At 44.4% G+C, this 19,343-nt stretch overlaps 1 protein-coding gene across 1 annotated transcript; it reads left to right on the top strand.

The window, feature by feature from the left end:
* Window positions 1–11,001: 11,001 nt before the first annotated feature.
* On the top strand, window positions 11,002–18,202 carry sall3b (spalt-like transcription factor 3b). Its single transcript, XM_004074303.5, has 4 exons — window positions 11,002–11,605; window positions 13,869–16,427; window positions 16,511–16,821; window positions 17,557–18,202. Exons 1-4 carry the CDS (start codon window positions 11,362–11,364, stop codon window positions 17,911–17,913), a joined length of 3,471 nt encoding a protein of 1,156 aa, XP_004074351.2. The 5' UTR covers window positions 11,002–11,361; the 3' UTR covers window positions 17,914–18,202.
* Window positions 18,203–19,343: the final 1,141 nt, after the last annotated feature.

Below are 19,343 nucleotides of genomic sequence, written 5' to 3' on the forward strand. Positions count from 1 at the left end.
TAGTCTTACATAATCTTTGTCTGCTTGTTTTGTTTTTGCAGAAAACTATGTATGGGGAGTGGGTGTGTGTGAAGGGTGGATGATTAGCTTCTTTTTGTCCCCTGTTTTTTTTCTGCTTCATTTTCCCTGAGAAGATTAAATATTTCTGCTTGAGAAAGTCTTTTGACGCTGCTGCTGACTGCTGTCCCTGCCCCACCCCCCCACCCCTCTCTATCACTGCCGGAGCAGGGTCCCCCCCCAAAAAGCTCCTCGATTCTCCCCTATTTGGTCCCACCAAAATGGGGTGAAAAATGTAATCTTATGACAAAGAATAGAAAAGAGTCTACACAGGAATTTTTTTCTGCAAGTGGCCTCTTTATTGGGAGGGGGCAGGGTGGGGGGTGGTCCTTCAGAGTATCCACACACAACAGGGCTCCAATCTGTCAAATAATTAGCCAGTGTGGGGAGGGGTGGTGGGTATAAAGGTTTTTATTTGCCTGAATTTCATACTTCCCCTGCTTGAATACCCCATGGTTGCATTACGGTCCTGGGAACTTCAGCTCAGGCTGGCAGCGCTCATCAGACCGACGGTGAACCTCGTTCCAACACCAACTTTAAAATAAAAACTGGAGAAAAGTCTTTTCTGTGACTCATCTGCAGGACATGATCATGCTGAAAGACTGATGTTTCTGCTGACAGTTGTCCAACCATTGACTGCATAAGAGAACTGGACAGAGGGAGTGTGACATCATCTGTAGAAAAATGGCTTGCTTGCGGTTCAAATGAAATAAAGTCAATACAGTTGCCATTTTTTCACAATACGGACATTGCCTGGATGGAACCACAAATTGACAGCTAGCAGTGATTGGTTAAAGTCGGTTTGAGTCTGTCTTTGGATGTTCGACAAGAGACCACCAACTTTTGTTGAGGCATCTGATTGGTTAATAACTTAAATAACTGGCACTACAGACAAAAATATCATGCTTATTAGCAAGAACATGTTAAAAAGGCAGTAGAGCAAGAACATGGGTATTATTACAAATAAAATGATTGAGTAAGAGCTGTTTGTTTCTCAATAGAAGCCTATGGGATTTTAGCTTCTTGCACCCAGCTGGTACTTCCTATTTGGAACGTGGGGGGGGGGGTCACTCAGTCAGTGAGTCCAACTCATGTGAAGTACATTTTAGAACATCAGTGGGGCCATGTTGGATCAGATTCTCTTTGTTGGAGGGATTTTCCCTCGTAAACATTATGCAGATGATGTGCTCTTCTCTCTGGATAATTCTGCTCCAAAACCCACACAAAGACTTTCTTCTTGATGTTGTTTACATGAGCTTCCCCATTCCCCTTATTCCTACTTGTGTTATTAGCTGAGCACATTGCATAACCGAAGATCCCTCAGATGATACTGGATTGCTGGTCATCCAACTGCAATTCAATTCAATTTTATTTATATAGCCCAAATTCACAACAGTCGTCTCAATAGGCTTTGTACCAGTAATTGTAAAGTAAACATAAAATCATGAGGATGATGAATACATAGAATTTAATAAGAAAATTCTTAACTGAACTAACTAAACAGACTAAACTAATCTGGGCAGCATGCATGGAGGGGCCACTGCCATTCTGCCTGGTTTTGCAGTCTCAGCTTCCCTCCCATGATGAAAGCAAGGCCCTTGCCTCCACCCTCCCCACTAGCTTCAGTGTATGGGTTTGTCAATTGGTGTTTCTGTCTTTTTGGGTAACACCCTTGTTTAACCTATTAGTTGGTGGTTAAAAAGTGACACCTAACTCCAAATTGCTCCATTGGTGTGACCGTTTGGATAAATTGTCTACATACACGTTTTCTGACTTGAGCAGCATCTTCTTCATTGACCAGTACCTAAATAACAAGGTTTATTTTTTTCAGTGCGTATTTTATATATTTATCTGGGACGTGTATATGTGTTGACTGACATGGGACTGTTTAAAGAGATGCTTGCATGCACTTTTTAGAGAATAAATACAATGAATTTGATCCTGTTATATACAGTGTCTCAAAACCACAAGGAAGTCCCAAAGAGGAACCCATGAAAAGAATTTTAAGATTTGGATTAAATTTAATAATGAATTAGAACAAACTCATTAATAAATTATTGCTTGACATTTAATGATCAGAATTTAAATATGTTTAAAAACAAATGATCGATAAAAGCTTTTGAGGCATAGATAATTCAAAAGCATGGGACTATGCAACAGGAAGTGATGTCATCCAAAAGTTAGGACAGAATTTGATGATATACATGTCAGAAATGCTAAAAGCCTCAAGGAGTTTACTAAGGTAGCTGTTTTAAAGAAATGAAAGAGGAAGAAAAATTATAAAAAAGACAAAAGTAAGGAGGGGGGCTTCTTTTTTTCTAAACTCCATCCTGATTGACCTGCAAGCTTTATCAGTTATCTTCAACAGATTGACTTCTGGGGTTGAGTGACATTTGACTGCTGTGCACATAAATCCAGCTTTAGTTGAAAAATCTGTCTTTTATGACATCTAAATTGTGACTTCTTGCTGTGATCTTGAGAAATTGAAGGGCACGGTGGTGATAGTATTACGGTCTGGAGGTGCAGGTGTCAAATTTCCAAGATTTTCCCCCTTTTCCTATTTTCAGGACATTTTCCTGTTACAGTTTTGATTTTTGGATGCAAATAAGCTGCCACATCATTTAATTATGATCACAGACTCAAAGTGAAACAGAAACTTTAGTATTTCTCCCCACAAATAAAAATACATTAAAAAAAGTTCTTGGCAAAACAAAGAAAACCCCCAAATGAATGGACCGTATAAAAAAACGTAAGTAAAAAAGTTGAATTAATTGAAAATAAATTAATCTTTGCTTACAAATTGTTTTATATTTATTAACTTTCCTTTAAATGTCTGTCTTGAGTTTTGTATTTATTTCTTGAAGCAGTAATTGATCAGTTAGTTTGAAAAGAAATACTTTTTTATTAAAGAAAAATCATATAATGTTCCGTTTAAATCCCGTTTTTACTAAAAGGATTTTTTCATTATCAAAAAATTTGTTTTAGATGTAATTTAAAAAGATGCTATATTGAATTGCAACAAATTGTAAATTAAAAAATGCAAATTTATGACTTGAAATCAAATAATTTCTGCATTTTTTAAATATTAATTATGACAGTGATAATGGCTCATTTATTTTCAAGACAGTGTTTCATCAGATATTTATTTGTGATTTTTCCTAAAAGTGATTTCGGACCATCATATCTTAAATGTGTGTTTACTCATATTGTTATGAATTTGTCGTGCTGTGATCCATCCTGTTGTGTTGCTGTTTTTAATTATTTTATATTGACACATGGGGGATTGTGGTTTTTGCTTGTTTTTAATGTGAGAGGGTAATCAAAGCTGCAGCCTGATTAACTTTTTAAGGTTTGATGGATTGTGTCGTCCTTGTGTATTTCTTTCAAGGATTAGGATTCTCTCGTTTATAGTTTGGCAAACTGTTTCCTCTCAGCATTAACCTTGATTGGGCCCCCACACAGCTAAGCATCCCCCGCCCCATGCCAAATTCATGTTCAATTTGATCAATTCAAACCCTGTAAAAGAACTTCACATCCAGATTGGATCTGTTCAACTTGGTTCTGAAAACCCAATTTGAGTTCAGCACATCATCAGGCAGGAAGTCGCAGGCATGCGTTTTCTGACCTCCTGGGGTTGGGGTGGGGGGGTTCTCTTCCTGTGAAAAACCTGAAGCAGATATTTCCTGCAGCTGAAACCCGATCAAATCAAATCTGCTGCACAAACTCAGACTCAAACACACTCCTGATTGTCAGCGGGGACGGGGGTGACATTCTCAAATCTCATCTTGGACCGAATCTTTTCTCCATCTTCACCCCCCCATCCCCACCTCAGGCTGTGATTTATTCGCACAAAATGCTGCACAAAGGGAGCCTTGTTGGCTAAATGGGATAGCCTTAATGGAGACTTATATTTCCAGGATTATATCTGTATTCAGTTGCAAATGATTGGGGGGGGGATGCATGGGGGGAGGCTTGTTTCAATACTCTTCCTCTGTCTATGAATAATGGTATCATTTGAATTAAGTGGACACCTGGTGCAGTGGGTACGGCTCGGAGGCGCGCCGTTGACCCGCCGCTGCTGCCAACTTCCCTTTTTCCCAGCCTGTCCTCATCCGTCCCTCCCAGCATCTAATCCCCCCCTGCACAAGCGGCACACACTTGTAACTTTAGTCTCCCATTGGTAAAAACTTGCTCTTTTCTAAAAAGCAAAGAAAAAAATAAAATGGAGGAGGGGGGCACCCATGAGATGGGATACAAATTCTTATCCATCTCCTCCCAAGTCGGCGGCAGCCATATGAAGGCCGGTGTAACGTTTCAGGAGAGCGTCCAATTAAATACTGTAAAAAAAAAAAAAAAAAGATAAAACGAGTGTGTCCCTGGGAGTTTTGGCCATTAAAGCCCCCTTTTGTTGATTTATTGTACATCAGCTACTGAGCCGTGCAGGGAGGAGGACATTTCTTCCATTTGTATGCATCCTGCATCCACCTCCACACAATCGGGCCTGTATTGCGTTGTGCAAATTTATACCAGGATGTAGGTTCAGAGTGCCCCCCCCAACACACACTCTTCTCTAAAGAAAAGAAAAAGTTTTTCAAGTAAGTGTCTGCTTTCATGAGCGAGTGATTGAGGCTCACAAACAAAGCTTTGTTTCTGTACTCACAGATGTACAGCCGCCGCCGCCGCACAACTCTGCCCCCCAGCTCCAAAAGCCATTCAGCCATTTCTGTCGCAGAACAACTTTGGACTGTTTGCAGATTCTTCTGGAGTGGACATCCAATAATAAGTGCCGCTTTCCCAGGCTGTGCTTCTTCCCTGCAGGAGGCAGTTTTTCTCCAAGTACATATCAAACCAAAGAAAAGAGAACCCATAAGGAAAACCCCATCACCACCACCATGGTTTCTGATGTCTTCCTCTGACACGCTTTCCTTAAAATCTTACGGCAGACTTTAGTTTAATCCATGACAGGTCCATAAACGGCCAAACTTCTCTCTGCAGGGGGGTAATATATGCCTTTGGTCTAAACATTAAAAAATTCCAGTTTTTATGTCAAAATTTCCAAATTTCATCTGTCAGAGGAAGCTAACTACAGATCTTCCTCTGACAGATCCTCCACCTGCTCTAAGCATTCTGGAAAACCGCAAAAACAACAGCGCTGACAAAAACGATGGAGGTTCTCCTCAGCCGACAAAAGTCGTGGGATTTTTCTCTGCTCTGATTGTAGTTCTAGGTATTTGGGCAAGTGTTCAGAATCCTTCATTGCACCAACAACACAAAGTGACGGATTGGTCTTTCAAAGCAGAGAGTTACGGACTGTGACATGTTTTTAGATGACTGCATATTTGGTGTTCATTGGTTGGGAGACAGATCCTCTTATACTCCTGTACAGGAACATTGGGGCTTGACATTTTTCAGCGATATACTGCCCCTTCCTCTGCCTTATATTCACAACTGCTTTCACAGGTGATTATGGACTGTCTGCGGATAAAAAAAAAGGGTAAACCTGTACAGGGCACGCAGGTTGCCCACAAAAAATATTAAGATTGTAGCCCGCTCTGTGAGCCCTCTGTGTGTTGTCAGTATTCATCTTCTTGACCGTTAATTCCCTTTCGGGGTCACGGGGCTGCCGGAGCCTATCCCGGCCACTTGGGCGTAGGCAGGGGATACCCTGGACTGGTCGCCAGTCTGTCACAGGGTAGAATATCTTCAACCACACATCCATTCACTCTCACACTCACACCTATGGACAATTTAGAGTTGCCAATCAACCTATGAAGCATGTTTTTGGAGAGTGGGAGGAAGTCCTGGCTGTGAGGCAAGAGCGCTAACCACTGCGCCACCGTGCAGCCCGTGTTGTCAGTAGAGAACTGTAAAATACGCACCCCCATTGCGCTTCATTACCAGCGGCATTACCAGTATAACTTACATTATCCTTACACATACTTCACAATACACTTACCACACGAACGACAATAGTATATAATCCATTTTCATGAGGTCCCTTAAGGTGTCCACATCAGCCTTAAGGTAACTGCAAGACACACAACCTAAATCCCATATTACCCACACGGGTCAGCCTTAAAGCTTAAAGGAGGTGATCCTCCATCTATGTAGCCTTCACAGTAGCAACAATGAGATTTGAAGATGAAGAAACGTCTGATATTCAGAGGCCTCCTTCATCTTAGAAGGTGTTGTCTTCTTCCTGGAGTCCCAGCTGCCACCTAAGGAGTTTTCTTTCTGTCACTATCAAGTTCTGTGAGTTCTTCTGACCCAGACATGTTTGACCCATTCAACAGCTGACCCTCATTTAGCTTCAGTGTTTCAGAAACACGGAAGGGAACTTCAGAAACTCAAGTGTCTGCTGTCTCAAGAATTAAATGGAACACGTTGAGCAGATTAAATCCCAGTTTCCGCCCGGAATCCTGCGGTCTGTTGGGAAAAGACCCGGAGCAGAGAGTCCAGATGTGTTTACAGAACTTCTTCCTCCAGACGAGAGAGAGTGAAACCAGGATGAGAAGAACTCGGACTGATTCACTCACTCTGTGGGCTTGTGATTCTGACATTAATGTCAGAGGCTGCTGTTGACAGACGCTGTACACTGCAAACATACTCACACATCATGAATGGTACGTGACCTTCAGAAGGAAATGGGTTTAATATCTGCTTTAAGCAGAGTTGTTTGTATCACCTGCAACAGGCAGATCTTACAGACATTTTCTGGACAGAAATGTTCGGTTGAAAGGCAGTCTGAAAACAGACCAAACGCAAGGTTCAGGACTCAATCCGGACCAAATAATGCGGACTCAGTCCGAACCAACAGACCTTTCTAGTCTGAATACACCCTGAATGTACAGATAAACCTGCATTTGCTTCTAAAAGAGTCAAACTGTTATACAGATCAGTAGTCAAACCTCTTCTTGTCTGTGGCATTGGAGATTCTGCACAGTAAAAAAGGCTGTTGCATGGCAGGTTTCTGTTCTTCAGTCTGCAGTTTGGTGATTGTCATGATGGTCTTTGTCCACAAACCAAAACACATAATCTTGCATAATTTCTGTCAAACGGTAGCAGCATCGGACTTTCTGTTTCCTCCATGGAATCATCAAAACCTTCAAACATCAAGTGTCCCTGCTCGGGCTGTTCTTCAGTAAATGCGGAAACCGCTGGTGGATTGTTGCTCAGTTTGACTGGTGTATTCGATTTTTTTTCCTTTCTTTTTTCCTTGACCAATTTCAATCCCAGCCCCCTTGAATCATCAGCTTCTCCATTTCCAGCATGAAGGTGCTCCTGACACCCAGGACATCATGTGAAACCATGAAGGACAGGAGGCAATAAGAGGGAGAATGGCTGCAATCTGAAGGAAAGTTTTCCTTTCACTCTCGCTCCCATGGCTTTCTGTCCTCTTATCCAGCCTGGAAGATAAAGGCAAAAATCAATACTGAAACACAGAGTTAGATAAAAGCAGTAGGTATGGTGGTGGGGGTGCTGAGCTGAGTGTGAATTAAAGCGCTCTGGCCTCTCAAGCCTCAGTCCACAGAAGCTAACAGGCCTGTCGCACTGCTGTCCGTCACTCTGCTCCGTGTTTGATCCCCCTTTGTTCAGTCCTGATTTCTTCGCTGCTCTGTTCCCCGTCTGCTTTGTGCTTTGGAATGAAGAACCTGCTTTCCATTCAGCTCCAGCAGCTCCTGAGTGAAGCTGTTGGATGTTGTGAGAGAGCTTCCACATCAGTTCTGACAGTCTCAGCCAAGGATCGTAGAAATCGTGTTTAGCCATGGATTTCCCACTGTCCGTTTTCTTCTCCAAAACATAATTACTATAATTTCTTTCAGGATAATAAGAGGATTACCTTGGAAAATATAACTTTAGTCCATCAAATTAATGTTTAAAATTTCCATTAAAGACCCACTCCAATGAAAATTATGGTTTAACATGTTCTTGTGGCTTATTTATCAAGACAGATGACATATATAAAGAAAATTAAGTTTTAAATATTTAGTTTTTGTATTTACTTAATAAAATCGATGTGAATCAGCTGGTGTCTGGTTCAAAACTGTACAGCTGAATAGCTCCAATATTGCTCGCCATTTTATTGCACTGGTAATTTTAGGTTGAGGGTGTGTAAGGGGCTGTATAGTGGGACAGAATTTAAACAAAGGGATTATGTGAAGACAAGGAAGGCTTACTCCACGCTAACAGACCTGCCCACAAATTTGAGACGGATATCTGACGAACTACTGCCATTCTGTAGACGCTATGTCAAAAAAACAACAATGATTTTTTTGGCTTAGTCATTATTAAAAGCCCACTGGGAATGATTTTAAAATAGATCAAAAGATGACTGGACTGTGACTTTAAAGATAGATTTTTAAATGTTCTTTTCTTCATCGAAGTCCCAGTTTTACCCTAGTTATTATAAAATGGCATGTATTTGTATTACACTTTTCTACCTTCCTCGAAGCCCCAAAATGTTTATAGTCACAGTCCCATTCACCCATGAACACACTGATGGCGGCTCTGTTGCCGAAGACTGAGCAACCGAGGCGAGGTGGGGTTCAGTGTCTAGCCCAAAGACACTTTGACATACAGAAGGCGGAAGTTGAACCTGCAATCTTCCAATCACAGATCGACTGCCCTACCGCTGCACCACGGTCGCCCGTTATGTAGAAAAACTTGAATGAAGATTTATTTTTGTTTCAATTGTAATCCAGCTTTGGTTCATTTTGTTCTAACATCCTCTTGCTCTCCAACCAAAAACATCCCAACAGTTGGCTGCAGGTTCAGCCAGTCCACTATCACCCGACCTGTGATCAGGTGCGATTTAAACCTTTTCAGCCATCTCACCTGTTTCAGAGTCAGACCAAGCCTCACCAGTGAAGCACGCTTGATGAAAAGTGGGAAGCATGGGCCATCTGAAGGAATGTTTTGGACTGCCAAACATCCAAAGCAGATATTTGAACCAACGTTTTCTTCAGATTTGTTCTTAGGGATCCAGCTCAATTCATGCTCCAAACAGACTAATAGGTTTTGTAATGTGTTTTTCAAAAAGGTTTCAGTCTAGTTTCAACTAAATTGTACTTCCTGATAAGTAATGTTACATTTTACTGAAACTTTTTAAAAAGTCTTCTGAAATTGGATTTCTAATATGAATGTCTTGTAAATAGGTTTATGCTTTAACTGTGAGGATGCCCTTCAAATCAGTACAGATGTTTTTGGTTTCATTGCTTTTTTTCATTCACAGTTTGTTTTCTTGCATACGACCACATCTTTGTTGACATATTTTAGATTGAAATGTGAGGTAAAAGAGTGTGTTTCATCTTCCAATGTCTTCCCATGGCATCAAAGATAAGTATAGGACACGTTTTGGATGCTCTGAGTCTCATGGAGCAGAGATGGTCTGGGAGCGAACACATTAAAGCTCGTGTCTTTCATGTCTGTTCTTCATCAGGGGTCATGTGATGCCTCGCTGTGTCCTGGGGTCATATTTCATTGTTTCAGGGACGGCTGCTGTCATGTCATAATTAAAATCCAAACAGCCGTTATCGATCGTGTTATCAGGAGGGTGCAGCGAGCCCGCTGCATCCACCCACACAGAGATTTATGAACATTTGCAACAAAAAAAACCTCTGTATGTGTTTCTGGGTTACCACAACATTAGTTTGTGCCTTTCCTATACCTATTATGGCAAAGGGTTAAGAGTGGAGAGCTAAAAAAATTGATGCAACACTTCCACCCACAGGAGACAAATTCTGGAAACACTCGGAATTTGTGTCGTCCAAAATTTAGTGGCGGAAGAGTTGAAAGGAGTCTCGGAACATCATCTCACCATCTTCACGTTTCCGTACATGTGTATAGTTTTCTTAATAAACCAAGATAATGTGCTTTTTTTGTCTGCAGGCAGACGCTATTTAAACTGCCAGGACATGAACACAGTCAGGGCATGAAAATGGTCAAAACCAGCACTGTATGCATTCCTTAGAGAATGAGGTGAGACCACTGAAAAAGTTCTGTTTGCAGCAGTTGGTGAATGTGTTCATCAGCTTTACATTTAAAAACCATCCACATTTAGAGCAGAGATCAGGTGAAGCTCAAATTCTGGGCCCTTTTCAAATTATTCCTGCATTTTTCTGAAGCACTTTTTATTTGGTTAGGCTTTGTTCAATGTAAGGAGCGGTACCTCCCCTCTGCATCTTCACGGACAAAACTCCTGACTTGTGATGCTTCCAGATCTGTTTGAAGTTTTAAACCCTGCTTCTTTTTTGTAATTTTCTGGACTGAGTAAAACTTTCGTGGATTGATGAAGACACTGGGAAACACTTGTTTAGCTACTAAGAAAAAATGAAACAATTATAAGGTTTTATTTCGATGGGTGTGATTGGGTGGCTGCACAGTGGTGTAGTCGTTAGCACTCTTGCCTCACAGGAAGAAAGCCCTTGTTTGAACCTAGATATTTTCTGTGTTGAGTTTGCATTTGTGGGTTTTTTCCTGGTTTCCTACAAAAGTCAAAAGACATGCTCTAAATTGCCCCTAGTGTGTGTGTGTGTGTGTGTGTGTGTGTGTGTGTGCGTGTGGTGGTGGTGGTGGGGGGAATCCTTATCTCTCCATAGCAGGGGAGCAGCAGATATCAATCAGTACCATGTTGTTGTGCTATGTTATTTACTGTCCTTTCAAAGCTGCAATTTTTAACAAACCATAAAATAAGGCACAGAGGAGTACACTAAAGTGTTGTGGTGGAGCGCCTGTATCATCTCAGCAAGAGTTAAACATGTGTTTGATTCTGTCTTTAAACAAACTCCAAAATCAGCAGAGACTCCGCTCTGCCTCCTCCTCCTCCATCACCGCGGAGCTTTTCTCCAGCACGGAGAGTCTCTGCAGTGTCTTACGCCCCGCATAGGTTGTGAAAAAAGGGTCTCGAACTTCATCCTGAAAGCAGCCTATAGTTGGTCAGAGCGCGTGCATTGACTGGCCGGAGGCGGATGCAGCGCGAGGAGATGCGGGCTGAGCGCTGATCCGCGTGCAGACTTCTTTACGCGCAGGTAGGCTTTACTGGCGGATTTGGAGACTGCATGCACAATCCTTCACGAGCTCAACCCAGAGCCTAGAGGAGAACCAGCCTTAGAGATGGGCCCCGGGGCCCCGGAGCCAAAAGCGTGACCGCCTCGACACGCGCGCGGCGCTCCGGGGTTTTCCGGAACTGAAGTCCACTGGCCTGCTCGGATCTGTGCGCGGACTAATTATTATTAAGCAGCATCCCTCCTTTAATTTCTTCAGCCAATCACCGATCAAAGGGGCAGCTGAGCTGCGAGGGTTTTTATGCCCCCCTCCATCATAATTAGTCTGACATGCGCAATCTGCACACGAGAGTCAACAACAGCCACCGAGCCCTTATTTCACCGAGCTCGCGCGCCTGAAGGCCCATTCACAGCTCGTAGATGCGCCGGCGGAGGGAGCAGCGAGTCCCGCACACGGATCATCATGTCCCGCCGCAAGCAGGCCAACCCACAGCCGCTCCGGTCCGACGAGGACTCGCCGGGAAGCGGCGTCCGCCGCGCGCATGGTACGTGACAGGGAAGTTTGAAAAGTTTATAGTTTCTTTCAGGTTTAAGTTTTAATTACACTTTTTCCATTTATAAAATAGGATTTTAATAGAAGCATATTCTAAATAGTTTTCATAATAAGTTTTCATAATAATCATAGGCCATTGAATTAAAAGCTTATATTTTGTAATCAGGTTTAAGAAGGGCATGGCTGCCGCACAAACATAAAAAGATGCAGAATAAACCTCAATTTATCGTTTATTTATTTATTTTTGTGTCATTTTGCCCAAAAAGCTTAAAAACAGACTGGAAATCTTTCCGAAACAGTGTTAAAGTTTTAAGAAATCAAGGTCTTTAATTTATTTTATATATTTATCTAATTAAAAAAACATGATCTGTGTTTTTCACTTTTTTGGATAATGCCCCCCATCCCCACCTACCCACCCACACAATAACGTTGAGTGAACAGTTTCCAAATTATTCAAAGTAGCCCAATTTCAATAGTCTTCCTTCAAAATGTGCAGTTTAACTTCAATTTTCCTTCTAGAATAATATAAAAAATCAAATGGAATTTAATTTATTATACCAGGAAACTTTTTAAAAACTTTTTATCTCATGTTCTCTTTAAAGGATTACGTTTTTTTCCTTTTTGCTGTGTGGAAACCTTTTTTTTCAGTGGGGCGCATTGAGGGGCACACTGACTTAATCTCCATGACACTCACCCTAGGAGAAAAAGTGCTGCTGTCCGGATCAAAACACAGTTAGTCTGACCTCTGAGGACAGAAGGTCGCCTGCAGTCCGGTTGCAGGTCTTTCTATTCTCCGCTTAACCTCAGAGGGGACGGATGTAAACCTGTGTGTGTCCTGTCAGAGTTCAGTGAACGAGGATGAGGGTTTAGATAAACTTGTTTTGTTTGGAAGCCTGTAAATCATATCGTATGGCTTCTTTGTTTTTCCTGGAGTAAAAGAGGAAAGGTCCGGAGCATTGTTTTCCCTTCCCTTATTGCTTTTATGAGAACAAACCTGCAACTTCCAGCCACAGATTTTACGCTGATGCAACAAAATCTGCAAAAATGCAGCTAAAAAAAGTGTCAGAAAGTCTTTTCATAGAGCATTTAGTAAAATCTCGCAGGTACATTTGTCTAATTTCTCCTCAAGTTTTTTAATCTTGATAAAGACACTCAGCTTCACTGTGATGCAATGATTTGCTCCATTTTTTTTTACCAGAAATATATAAAATTTTGGTCAATAACGGGGAAATAGATCTGCAAAAGAAAGTGAATGTTTGCTGTGTTTAAAATTATCTAAAGACAAGTCTTTATAAGTTTGATACCTGTAGGTCACTGCGTTTTTTAAAAAGTTCTGCAGGCCGATTCCATTTAAGTAGGTCAAAAAGTAAAAGTAGTTGACTGGACTTGGTTTTATTTTTGAAGACTTTCCACGTGTTCTCTGAGAGGCTTTCTCCATTCTGAAATATAGTGGTAGAAGAGCTGGCTTATGTGCTTCGTAGAAAAAAGGCATTTATAAAGTGCATGAAGTCAATTTGAACAGAAATTGGTGAGATTTTAAAGTTTCAGCATTTTCTTAAAAAAAAAAAAACAGCAGAAAGAAAGGAAGCAGTTAGACTGCAGCACATCAGGAGGTCTGAACTCTAGATGACTCCTCAGCTGTTACCAACGGACGCAAAATAATAAGTATTTAACGTCGCTTCATGATGGCAGAAAAAAGGACGGATCGGGGTTTTCCAGAGGAATCCTCCCCTTCAGACAACCCCAGCGCGGTTGATGCTAAAAGGTGGAGACGATCCGTATTACATAAACGCACAGAAGATCGATTCTCTGCCTGCACTTTCATCATTTGTTCCAACGCGCATCTGAGATGTCAAATAATGTCACTGAGCTTTATTGATTGTTTTTTTTTTCTTGGTGTGGGGAGGTTTGGAGACTGCTAAGGGCTGCTCCTGAATTATGGATGAGAAAATTCTTCCCTTTGCTCTTTTTTTTTAAACTTTATTTTTTAAATCTCTATATTTGAATATAAAACAATGAACAGAAACGGCAGGAAATTGTTTGTTTTTCAATGAAAATCACTGATTTAAGTCTTAATTAGGTTTCTTCAGACTGTTGTTATATGACTGAAAAGGGTCAGTTTGAATTAAAAAAAAAAAAAGGAAATCCATTTTTTTTATTTTCTGAAAGTGCAGTTTTATGTTTGGCTGGGGCGGGGCATCTGCTCACAGAGTCAGCCACATCTCTTGTGTTTGGTCATATGGATATCTCTGCAGGCGCGGCGGACGGCTCTGATCATGAGACGCACTTTTGTCCCACATGCTGCTCTCACTTCACCACTTGGACCGATCTGAGCCAGCACCAGAACTTCTGCAAAGACCATCCCCACATTTTCCTCCTCAAGGACAGTGCAGTTCCTGTGGAAACCCCCCTGAGGCCCTCCCCAGTTCCCAGCGTGGCGACCAGTGACTCTTCTGTGGTGGAGTCCACCGGGTTCGAGCTAGGGGAGACAATGCTGAACGAAAACGACAGTCTGGATAATTCTGAGGCAGGAAAGGAGTGGGAAGAAGTGATGGAGCTCGATCCCTGCCCACAGGACAGCTACACCTCATCTTCCAGCCCCTTGCCCCCAGAATCAGCCCCCTCCCCACAAAGTTCTAGTGACTACAGCATGCCCGGCACCAATGTGACCTTGGAGATCCTCCAGAGCACCCGAGTGGCTGTGGCTCAGTTTTCCCAGGGCTTCGGTAGCAGCGGTCTGGGGGGGAAACCAGCGTCGGCTCCCCTCCCGCTGATCCTGCAGCAGCTGTTGGCCCTGCAGCAGCAGCAGGTGCAGCAGCTGCAGCTCATCCAGCACATCTGCAGCCAGGTTGCCGTCATGAATCGGCAACCAACGCAAGCAGCTCTGAGCCCCGCGTCCAGGTCTCTGCCTGTAGCGCCGAGCCCCTTTCCCTCACTGGCCATCATTCCTCCCCCCATCCTGCCTCTGTCCGGAACCATGCCCTCCTCCATCAATGGCCAGGCAGCTGTGTCTTTGTCGCAGGTTCTCCCTCCACAGACTCTGTGTGAACAGTCTTCGTTTACAGAAAGCGGCACTTCTGAGAGTTCAGCCCCGTCAGTGTTGCCTCAGCCTGCCTCTCCCAGCAGAAGCAGCTCCCAAACGCCAGCCTCCTGCAGTCCCCCATCCCTGACCCAGAGCGGACTCCCCAGCTCATCTTCCAACCTGCCATTTCTACCTCAGAGCCCCCGAAGTGCCACTTTTCCCAACCCCTTGTCCTGCATGGCAGCCACAGCCAGCGCCCTGGACCCTCTGGCTTCCTTGATGAAGCTCAGGAAAGGGAAGCTGCTGGTGGACGCGAAGCCAGAAGAGCCCTTCTTCAAGCATAAATGTAGGTTCTGTGCCAAAGTCTTTGGCAGTGACAGCGCCCTGCAGATCCACCTGCGCTCCCACACGGGCGAGCGGCCCTTCAAATGCAACATCTGCGGCAACCGCTTCTCCACTAAGGGCAACCTGAAAGTGCACTTTCAGAGGCATAAGGACAAGTACCCGCATGTGCAGATGAACCCTTTCCCTGTCCCTGAATATTTAGACAATGTGCCAACCAGTTCTGGGATTCCCTACGGAATGTCCATTCCCCCAGAAAAGCCTGCCTCTTCATGGCTGGACAGCAAGCCGGTTGTTGCGCCTCTTCCTGCCGGTCTGGGTCTTTCTCTGTCCTCCCCTGCTGCCAGCACTGGGGGCTCTAGTGACTTTGTAAGTGCAACCCCACCTGTTAAGTCTCCTTACAAGGCAGCACCTGGTGAATGTGTGACTGTGTGTCCTAACCATAGAGGCACTGAGGCTCCTTTCTCTCCTGTTTCAGAGTCTCAGCGTGAGACAGGAGCCTCCCAAACATTGAAAGCAGAGGAGCTACACCTGCCCCACATGTGCAGCTCCACAGCAGGGGCCAGCCCCTTCACAGAGACAACCCGAACTCTCGCCACCCCCGAGCCTATCCCCTCAGCTTCCTCTGCCTCCTGCTCCCCTCCCACGACCTTCCCAGCAGTAGATCCTCCAGACTGCATGCAGACCTCGGAGACCTCAAAGCTGCAGCAGCTGGTGGAGAACATTGACAAGAAGATTGCAGAGCCCAACCAGTGCACGCTGTGCCAATGCGTGCTCAGCTGCCAGAGCGCCCTCAGAATGCATTACCGCACCCACACCGGCGAGAGGCCCTTCAGGTGCCGAGTGTGTGGCCGGGCCTTCACCACCAGGGGGAACCTGAAGACCCACGTCGACGTTCACAGAGAAAGCACTCCGGCGCAGGTGCAGCACTCGTGCCCCATCTGCCAGCAGAAGTTCACCAACGCCGTGGTTCTTCAGCAGCACATCCGTGTGCACGTGGTGGGTCACATTCCTGACCCCACCACAGGGGACGGGTCTCATGAGGGGGGCGGACTGAGCTGCAGCAAGCTCACAGATGACAACTTGATGGAGAATGACGATGAAAAGGAAGAACGGATAGATGAGGACATGAAGCTCACAGGGGGGCTCAAAGACAACAGCCTGATGAACACCGCTGCAGCTTACTCAGAAGAAAAGGTGGAGAATAGCAGCGAGATCAGCCCACACCTTCCTGACCCCTCACCCCCAGGGTCAGCCTCTTCCTTTCAGAGCGATTCACAGGGCTTCATGGTAGCAGAGGATGAGCTAGACCCCCAGGAGCTCTCTGTGAAGACAGAGCGGCCCGAGTCTCCAGCGTATGTGTCAGCAGCTGCTCGGGGTCCCAGAGGAGACCCCAGCGTGAGGGAGGGGGCTCCATACTGTGTGGCCTTCCAGCTGACCCAGGACAAAGGTGAGGCTGAGGAGAGGCTCTCCTCCTGGTGACGCTGGCTCTTATAACCTGCAGGTAACCTGCCCTTTCTGCTTCTGCTGCAGGCCAAAGCCCTGCCGGCTTCACATCCCGCTCCCTAACAACTGAGCTGAACGGCATGATGGGAAGGCAACAGCCTCCCTTCAGCATCCACATCACTGCTGCCTACCCTGCAGCCAGCGGCCCACCACCCGCGACCTCCGTGCTTGCCTCTGTGCCCCCACGCCGATCAGGGAAGCAGCATAACTGCAGCGTCTGTGGGAAGAACTTCTCCTCGGCCAGCGCCCTGCAGATCCACGAGCGCACGCATACCGGGGAGAAACCGTTCGTCTGCTCCGTCTGCGCGAGAGCCTTCACCACCAAAGGCAACCTGAAGGTGGGAGGAGGGCATACTGTTTTATGATGGGGAACTTATCTGGGAGGGTTCAAAGAAAATAATTACAGAGGGCTTTAGCCACTTAAGACCTGGCATCCACATGTATGGACATCATGTGCACAGGGGTTAGCTCAAATATTAGCTTGGATCTTAAGAGGTTAGATTAAAACTCAACCTTGGAAACAAAAAGCTGGCCTTCTTACCAAACAGAGTAAGGTGCTGCTGAATGAAGAAACTTTACTCTTAAATTCATACCAGCAGAAAACCTGCTGTCCTGCATGAAGGTTTGGAGCTTCTGTTCTTTTCCAGGAACAACAGTTCAAAGTCCTTCAGAGCTTCAGGTCTTAGATGCCTCAAACCTGCTTATTTCATTCTAGAAGTGGTTAATTTTGTGCAGTCTAAGCTTTCAGGGTGGGCCCCTGTCTCGACCACATGTCATTTACAGAAGACAGTTTAATCCAAAAGCAGATTACAGCTTCTCCTTCTTCAACAGGTCAGCTGAGACTCCAGCATTGATCTTATGAAGTTATCTGAGTAGTTACAAGTACAATCCCAGTAATTGCACATAAACCAGAATTTTATGCGTAAATAAAACAATATTTAGAGTTAAGAAATTAGAGCATGTAAAGTAAAGATTGCTGTCTTGTGAGTTTCAAATGCCTCGTGAAAGTTGGAGAAGTTGCTGCAGCTCTGAGACCAGCGAAGCCCTTTATTCATTTCAAACTGTCCTTCCAGGTTCACATGGGAACTCATATGTGGAACAATGCTCCAGCCAGGAGAGGCCGGCGACTGTCTGTGGAAAACCCGGTGGCCCTGCTGGGGGGAGACCCTTTGAAGTTCAGGGAGCTGTTCCAGAAGGACCTGGCACCTGGACCTGTGAGCATGGAGCGGGGTCTCTGGAGCCGGTACGCAGCAGCCATCACCAACAGCCTGGCGAACAACGAGATCTCAGTGATCCAGACTGGAGGCGTGACTCAGCTGCTTCCTCTAACCGGGTCTGGCACTGGCCTCACCAGGACTACAACAGACCTGGGAGGCAGCAGACATTTTTCCATGCTGGTTGATGACACTAAACAGATTGGAATCAACTGACAGACGCTAAAAGTCTAATTTTTTTTAATGCAAACGACCAGAACAGACGAACATTTGTGAAAAGTCTCTGTTATCCCTCATCATGTCGGACTCAGCTGTAGCATATTTGTCGTGCGTACTGTTGTTTTTGTATCCACTGAACAAGTTAAAGCCCACCACCCATGAACTGTGCTCAGATGTTCAGAAGGCGGAAGTTCTTCTGCAGCCACCCGCTGGTGCACAGCCTGTCCCGCTGTGACCCTCTTACCTGTTCAGACTGCAGCGGGACCCAATAAAGAGCAAAACCCAACACTGTGTTCTGTTTCTCACACATAAACATGGCAACTGCAGCTTCAAATCAGTAAGCACAAATGGAAACTGAACAAAACAAAATTTCATTCTTTAACCTTTATGCCTTTTGTTATCCTGAGGATGGAACTTAATAACAATAATCAAAATCATGGGAATTCTGTTTTTTTTCTAACTTGTCCTGTCCAACAACCGAGCAAACAGATGAAAGCTGAAGGCCTTTTGCGTTGAACGGGTTTTACTATTACAATAAGGGGTTATGTATCTTCAGATAGCCAGGGTGTGCATTTTTCCAAATCATAGGAATTCTATCATGATTTTGTTAAATCATTTTATCTTTAAAGCATTATTTTACAGCCATGGACACCTCAAGATGCAAAAGCAAAAGAAATGAGTAAAACTGAATGAGTGTTGGTTACAGTTGATGTATTCCAACATAGTACAGTCCTTTTATTAAAACCAAATTATTTTAATTGTATGTTAAAAGTCTACGTAGGGGAACAAACAGATTATAGATCTAATGTATTTTTGTGTATTTCCCGCACCGAGCAAACAAAAGGTGACAGTGGGGGTGGCCGTGGTGCAGTGGTAGGGCGGTCGACCTCTGATCAGAACCTTGCAGGTTCGATTCCCGTCAAAGTGTCCTTGGGCAAGACACTGAACCCTACCTTGCCTCTGGTGGAAGGTTGCCGCCAGTGTTCGGCAGCGGAGCCACCATTAGTGTATGAATGGGTGAATGGTTCTGTGACTGTAAAGCGCTTTGGGCCTTCGAGGGAGGTAGTAAGCACTATATAAGTTCTAAATAAGCGTTATATAAGTATTTACCATTTACAGTGGAGAGAAAAACTCCACCAAAATCAGGCATGTCCAAAGTCTAGCTCGTGGGCCAAATGCAAAATTCCCTGTGAGGCGCCTTTCATAATATCAATACTATGAAGCCCCCAACACTTTTTAAAAACTGTGTTCGATTTCTCGATTGTGATTGGCTAAATTAGGTTTTAAGTCTGTGAGATTGACAGGCTTGATGGTGCAGCGTCCACTGTTACGCGCCAAGGGGAGCTTAGAGTAGAACCACATTGAGAACATTGAGAGAGGCCAGTTAAGGTAATTTGGATGTAAATTTTGGGTGCATCTTGGACATC

This window comes from Oryzias latipes, chromosome 11 (assembly GCF_053564925.1).
Source record: "Oryzias latipes strain Hd-rR chromosome 11, Olatipes_Hd-rR_3.1".
Classification (NCBI taxonomy): Eukaryota; Metazoa; Chordata; class Actinopteri; order Beloniformes; family Adrianichthyidae; genus Oryzias; species Oryzias latipes.